This window comes from Asterias amurensis, chromosome 14 (genome assembly GCF_032118995.1).
Source record: "Asterias amurensis chromosome 14, ASM3211899v1".
Classification (NCBI taxonomy): domain Eukaryota; kingdom Metazoa; phylum Echinodermata; class Asteroidea; order Forcipulatida; family Asteriidae; genus Asterias; species Asterias amurensis.
This window is the reverse complement of record NC_092661.1, coordinates 10,365,650-10,373,603: the sequence shown is the minus strand read 5'-3', so window position 1 is coordinate 10,373,603 and position 7,954 is coordinate 10,365,650. Positions and strand designations below refer to the sequence as shown.

The 7,954-nt window shown below is 38.7% G+C and overlaps 1 protein-coding gene across 1 annotated transcript in view; it reads right to left on the bottom strand.

Moving 5' to 3' along the window:
- Positions 1-1,215: 1,215 nt before the first annotated feature.
- Positions 1,216-7,954, bottom strand: part of LOC139947215 (glutamate receptor ionotropic, kainate 2-like) — a 92,074-nt gene continuing 85,335 nt past the window's right edge. The window contains 1 exon segment of the mRNA XM_071945087.1: positions 1,216-7,680. Within this exon segment, the coding sequence (XP_071801188.1) occupies positions 7,516-7,680 (165 nt within the window). The 3' untranslated portion in view covers positions 1,216-7,515.

Here is a 7,954-nt window from a genome sequence, read left to right as displayed (position 1 = left end):
ATACCTACTGCAAAGGGAACCCAGCCCGGCCAGTTGGTGGGGAACGGAGCTCCGCCAGGCTCCATCAGATTGCCTCTTGAAATGCCTCCAACTAATTTACACGCTTAAAGAAAACGAAGTAGCTTAACCAGACAACAAAGTAAGTGCAAAAAAGATGGCAAAGATCAAAGTTATTGCTTAGCAGATCCACAGCTTTTGCAGTCAATATTTGCGTCCAATATAACTGGAAAACCCAAGGAACTTCAGTAATATGTTCAATTCGTATACCATTCCTAAAAGGGGCAGAGGTACCATCCCACTTTTGTCCCATACTTAAGCACAGTCACTGTTTTTCTGGGTGTACAGATTTACCCCAAAACTCCTCTTAATACTTCCTAAAAAGAAGGTGCAACACGCCTCTCTTAAAATTCATGCATGACGTCATAATTCTTACCCAAAATGAGGCTATAGGCGCACCTTAGCCACCACTTGCAATGGCTGCGCCTATGACCTCAATTTGGTTTATAATTGTGAAGATGTCATGCATAACTATGAAGAGATGCGTATGGATAGATTGCACTAGGTGTCACCAACCGCCATATTTGATGATAGTCATAGCAATATTGCACCGCTTTTACTTTTAGCCCATGATAGCCTTGCACGCGTGCACACTATTCATCAAATATGGCGGCCGATGACGTTTAGTGCAATCCATCTTAAGGGTGGGAGCACCTCCATGCCTTACATCAAGCCACAAATGCCTCAATCATTCTTCTTGAGAGAGGCTACCCCTTGCTGAATCAGAGAAACCCATCAAAAAAAGGGTACACGTTCTTAAAGACACTGGAAACTATTGATAAGTGTCAAAGACCAGTCTTCTCACTTGGTGTATCTCAACATGCATAAAATAACAAACCTGTGACAATTGAGCTCAACTGGTCGTCGAATTTGCGAGATAATAATTAATTTAAAGAAAAAACACCCTTGTCACACGAAGTTGTGTGCTTTCAGATGCTTGATTTCGAGACCTCAAATTCTAATATCTGGGGTCTGAATCAAATTTGTGGAAAATTACAGCTCTCCAAGTTACCAAGTAAGGTTTTATGCTAACAATTATTTTGAGTAATTACCAATAGTGTCCACTGCCTTTAAAACACACAAATACAACCAGACACAAAGTTGATTTCAAAACCTCATTATTTTAATATCAGTTTTTATTCGATTTCAAAATGGTGGACAATGAGCGCTGCACCAGGCATGCTTTTATAGCAACCAGAAACGTAAACATTTTACAATGTGTGATTGTGTCTTTTACATCCTGATGTTAAAGACCTACCTATTATGTTTGCACACTTAAGTAATTATACTAATCATAATCATAAAAGTTTTTAATAATTTGAAAAGCAATCATATATTCTTGTTTGCTGTTATTAAAATTACACATTGATGTTTGTTTTTGTTTGTTTTGAGCGTTGAGCATTGTTTATTTCTACAAGTTCAAGTTGGTTATGTGTAATACGGTAGGCCTACTATACTGCATGTTATCATGGCCCAATTTGTTAGAGCTTTTTTAAGCAATAAATATTGAATAAACAAAATTCTGCTAAGCACCATTAAGTACGATACCTGTCACAGATACTACCATGTGTTTTAGGTGGTGCTTGCATACTGTGCTTGTTGTGCTTAGATAGTTTTAATGCTTAAATGAGCTCTAAGAAACTGGGCATAGAACTATGTTATAGCTTTACACAACAAAATCTGTAGCATAATTTAGATGTAAAGAGAATTCTAAATCAAATAAAGTTACTTTGGGGGAACGGGATTCGAGTCAGATCCAAAAAGACAAATCATATAACATCATACTCCCATCAATGTCATCCAACAAAACCTTGAGTCAGCATTAGATTCTGGTCACTTGGTACCTGATCAAATTATGGGTCAGTAAATGTCCTGGAACCAAATTCATAGATCTACTGAAGCAGAAACTATTGCTTAACATATATCTGCAAAGCATCAAGACCATGATACCAGTCACAGTTGTGAAATGCAAATTTAGTTGGTTACCCTGTTCAGTTGGTAAGCACAAGTTTGTCGTTCATGACTTTATGCTTTGCAGCTCTATGCAATTGACCCTTGGGATCAGGGCCCAGTTTCATAGCATTGCTTAGCAGCCGTGCAATTTCTATTTCATAGCGCTGCTAACCGTAAGTACACGAAAAGGCAAGCTAGCCTTCCGGTGCTTACCGCACGAAAATAAATAACGTCACAATGCAAATCCACGGTAAACACGCAATATGGCCGCCCAATTTTTCTGTTAACCTGTGAAACACGCTAAGGCTTAAGCATTTTTTCTGCAACAGTAAGCACGCAAATTTGCTTACCGTTAAGCAGCGCTATGAAATTGGGCCCCCTGTTTACAACGTGACACAGAAATACGTCAAACTGACACAGAATCTAAGTTGAAGTCCACATTGTTTTCTAAGAAACACTTTCCGGGTTAGACTGACCCCAGGAATGGGTCAGGGGTCAATTTCACAAATATAGTCCTTACTTAGGACTTGTCCTAGGACTCTTTAGGAGTTGTTAAACACTTAAGGATAAGGATAGTCCTAAGTTAGGACGAGTAACTCGTCCTTAATCAAGATAAGACCTTTTTTTTCTGTGAAATTCAACCCGCATGCTCCATTGGAACTTGAATATAAGATAACTCTGATCTGGACGTCTTTTGAGTGAGTATTAACACAATTTTAAACAATTCTGCTTGATGATATTCAAGCAGTTGACATCCTGAATTCGCTAAAATACAACAATAAAACAACTCACTCCCAGTTGTTTTGCAACCAATACATTTTGCACGCATCAGATGTCTTATTAATAATCACTACCTTTTTGAAAACAAAGTCAACATAATCAATTATTTACCCTGTGTGTTTAGTTTATTTTTTTAATTTAAATAAACTCTGAAAACTCACATTTTGTATATTATATTATCATAGTTTACAGAATCAAATCAAAACAATTAAACAGAAAGACTATTTGTACACGCCAGTGATAAAAGCTATATACTTTGAAATATTAATATACAAAAGCCTTTTCGCCGTTTCACAAACGGCATAAATGTCGTAAAATAAATTACCTTTGACAATTTATAATTAATTAGATTCAATTGAACTCTGCTGAAAGGGAAGAAAAATGGCGCATAAAATATTGTTTTATAAACCTACGAAATTTACCTTAATTTGAAACCAAATTGTCCTCCTTTTTGACACAATGCTTCAAGAACATTATAGTAACTTGCGTAAGAAGAATACAACGAGTTCAATGTATTCAATACAAAGATCTTTTTCACAACCGAGGATAAGGGGTGTGACCTGGGCCCAATTTCATGGATCTGCTTAACGTAAGCACAGAATCGGCGCTTACGGAAGCAGGGAATTATGTGCTTACAGCAAGCGTATTTCACAGGATAGCGGCGAATTTTGGCTTCTGCACGTGCGTACTCCGCGCAGAAAATCGTGATCGTAAGCAGAATTCGGCGGTAAGCAGAGCCATGAAATGTGGCCCAGCTGTAGAATGACGTCACAATCACCAACGGATAGCCCTAGATGCCACCCCACCCCCTTGTCTATTAATTTCATATTCACGTGACGTCATCACCATCCATAAATGTTAGTTTGGCCATTTTGGAAGTCGGCTTTCCGTTTTGTTTCTTGCGCAGTGCATAATTTTATGAGCTGACGGACGTTCAGTTACAGACGCCATGTCATCATACACCTCTCTATCGCAAAGTCACAGCCCGAGTTTTTTTGGCAACCGGGGTTAGCAAACAATGGAAAGCCATTAATACAAAACAAATCAAATAGCCACAGTGTGTAAAAATCTCAAACAACTAGTCGAAATAGTGCTGAATTTGTTTTTGGGAAAAAACAACCACGGGAGATATTTAGTTTAAAATTTGCTAAATGTTGAATTTGGTCAGAACAAGTAAACACGTCCCGAATAAATGTTTTACTATCATTAGGCCGCCCATGAACCATCGTGGTTTGTTTATCAACAATGGGAAACTTTAGACTTTCTGCCAATCACCAAGAGAGGGGGAATAATGAAAAGCATGTCCATGTGAGTGACGGTCACCGACAGCACTTGTCAATAAGTACCCTCGTAGAAACTATGCAATGGACACCCCCAAAAAGCATTCCGTGTGCAAAATATGCAATTAGCGATTGTGACGTCATTGCCAGGGATCAAACGCCGGTGCTGTCTCGTTATATCGTTTAATTGATCAAGTATTAAGTGCCTAAGACGCAACAACCCATCTCTGAATTTGTATAAGATGGTCACACAACCTTTACCAACTAATTACATATCTCTGTTTGCATCTTAACAATTAAAAACCTTTTATAATACAACTCTGAATTTACTCTCATATCAATCATAATTATAGAAGATAAATAGCAAGTATCTTTATAGTTATTTGTGTACAAAATTAGTGGTTTTTATATAAAAGTGTATTTATACTTTACATTTTTTGTTTGTATAGTTTTTATACAATGTTGGCCGTTGGACCCAATCGGCCGATAGGCCTATTGCTGAAATACATTTCAAAGTGTTATGCATTGTTATGTACAAAATAAACTCTGCAAATACTGTCCGCTTGCCTGGCGTTTCTTTTTGGTACAGACTTGCTCGCAACCCCCATAAAATTCACTTGTTCTGACAAATTTACCGGTTGGCTTTAGTTTTTTGAAGATTACACTTAAAGCCTTTGGACACTTTCGGTACGGAAAAAAAAATTGAGCCTAAATTTTCACAGGTTTGTTATTTTAATAGAAGTTGTGATACACGAAGTATGGGCCTTGGACAATACTGTTTACCGAAAGTGTCCAATGGCTTTAAAGCGAAAATGTATTCAAAAGTCAGTGATCAAAGTTATGAATCGGCGCACCCCAACACGCACGAAAAAAGACCGCGTGCGCCTTGACTAAAGGCTACCCAATTACGTGACCGGAGGCAACCAAGCGGTCTAGGCTTCGGCTACGGCTTTGACTATTGACTGCATGGGAAACCCTGTCTGGCCAGAGCCACTGCCCAATCCACTGCGCCGAACACGACACCATCATTCACTGACGTCATGATGACATGTACCGAGGGCGGATTTCAAGATGGCGTCCGGAACAATGAGTGCTACCCCACTCGTTATCAATGGTCCAATGACGTTACATGCATGTAACATTTCATACAAATATTGATAATGCTAGCATCATTTGTAATGAAGTACTGCAAGGACAAGAGTTTAAAAAGGTATATCCTTTGATAGACATTTGGTTCATAATTCACCTTCATATTATTAATACAACCCCTCTAGTCTAAACGCACCACTTGATAAATCAAGTTGGCATAACAATGGGTTTAATTGGTTCCAACAATTCCAGTCAATAGAGGGCGGTTTTTATAATAAAATACAGTGTACTTACTGTGAATACATTGCGTTTTTTTCATAAGCATTAACTTTGCAACGGATTAGTACACAGTAATACTTATAAACATTAACTGAGTATTTGTTTTCGATTTGAGAGTTAGAGCAATCTGAAGGGGAAAAAATTCGGTGGCAAAATAGAAGTTTGTTTTCAGCAACTGAACAAATCTATAGCGACGCCACGCGCCGAGAATATTTTGTGCTTTTGTTTCATCAACTCTCATCTGCTTTGGTTCGAACATCGAAACAGGTTGGAACCAAAATAGAAACACATTGTGTCCGCAGGACGGTAGTGGTATACTATAATGGAAGACTTTTCTTTAAAATAACACTTCTGAATTTAAAACACTGTTGTATTTATAAACTTATCGGGTATTGCAAATTCCTCAAATTCTTGACTGAACAAAGAACACAAATGCAGGCCAATTTTGCATGATGGTCCCGTTGATTAAAACTCACATGATTAGAGAGAAAGCTTTCTGTCGAAGCTGTTTTTTTTTCACTCAGAGGTAGCACTTGCAGTTTTGCATATCAACATGGTAGACAAGATTTGGGGTTTGTGACACAAACTCTGTGAACATTTGAACTACAAGACTGAAAGGAACATCCGTTTGAGAAAACTTTCCGTATGGCGCCACCACTTTTTCATTCGATATGAAATAACATAATATCTAATTAACCTCGATTAGATGTCCCTTTTGGTAAAAATGAGTGAAAAGGTGGTGGCGCTTTACGGGAAGTTATCCTCAGTTTGCTCTTTGTTGAAAATAACTAACTTCTAAACCATTCAGTTTTTGTTGACCTTTTCTCGTTTGTGAATCCACTATCTGTTTAACACAATGCAATGATTTTGGCATTATTTTCCCCCTCCCCCTTGCAAGGGCTCAAAACATTGCAATGTGCTCTAACTTTAAAATGTCGCAAAGGGGGATACTCGTTACGTTGCTCTTCCTGAAATAGAATAGAGCGGTCTGATTTCTGTGTTGGAACTTCAGACAGTTTCTGCCCGTGGTAGTTACATCTGTTGACATTTTACTGAAAGTCTGGGAGAAGTGAAATATATATTGTAATGCTTCAGTAGACAGCATTATTTTTGTATGGCTCATTCGTCAGCGTTGCATACAGTAAAAGGTAACAAATTGTCGAGACTAAGCTGTGTTTTCTTTACTTCCCTTGACCTAAAAATACTGTGACATTGAACATGGTCCATTCAGTAATATCCACTAACTTGGTCATAATACTAACACAACTTTGTTACCAATTTTGAATGTATAATATTTTAATGAGAGCACACTTAAGTAATCTTAAAACCCAAGTTATTGAAACTATCGTTTGCAGGCTAAAAACGACCCCCTTTTAATCATGAACTGTGTAACAAAATAAACACACTTTTGACCAACTTTGAAAGTAACTGCTCCAAAACATCGTAGCATCAAGTCGGAAGCAGCTAGTGGTCTATCGGTGAGCGCATCGGTCATGTGGGTCTGGGGTTCACATCCCGCATCCAACGTGAAGGACTCCTGTCTCTGCAGGCGACAAGCCACTCACTCATTATAAATTTTAGCTGGTAACATTCTTTTTGACAATTGAGAACATCATAAGCATCGAAAGCGGCGAAGTTACTCTTCCAATCAGCGCTCCTGTCGGTGCAGGTCCTATTTCGGCCACAAATAATGGTAGGCTTGCGGTCAATCACAAGCCCAGGTTAGACTCCCCGTTGCAGTAGCACTGACGTATTACCAGGGCAAAGTCAACCCTGAAACAGTAGCGTTTACTTTGTTCCAAACCTCATCACAGGTTGAAAGATAGCTGATAGATTTTTGCATCCCATCCAATCTCGTTTGGAAGTCCGCATTCGGCACCAACCAGCCTAGCTGGATAATAAATTAAAACTCAAGTCGTACTTGCATCATGGCGATGGCTGGTTTCCCCAAGTAAAGCACCAAAATAAAGCAACGTATACACGGTGCTTATAGCTTCTATGAAAACAAACTGTACATTACATCACCTATCAGAGTTTCTTGCTAACTGAGAAACAACTCAGCTGAGTTTGTTTACCATCAAGCTACCGTCTCTGTCATTTGAATGGCTTGACCATTGATACTCGCTGTTGGAAACGCTGTAGCTGGTATGTACTTGTGCTCAATCACAGGTTGGCTGTTTCGTCGTTTGTTGCAGCGACACGCAAACCTCAATTCAGCCATCATCTCACCACAAAGGGATTTCTACAAAAGAAAGAAAATAAACATATTGATTAAAATGGCAAAGACAAGCAAGAGACATCTTAATTAAAGTATAGCGCCACCCTGTGGTCGTATGCAACCAATGATACTTGTCGGCGTTGGTAAGCCTACCCTGTTTTGGCTTAGAACGAGTTTCCTGCGCAAAGCAAATTTTGTGCCTACTTACTTGTCATTTGGTTGCCGGTGTCCCATAGAATTTTGTCCCCCTGAGGTTCTATCCCTATTCACATGAAATTAACATTTGTTGGAAGAGGAT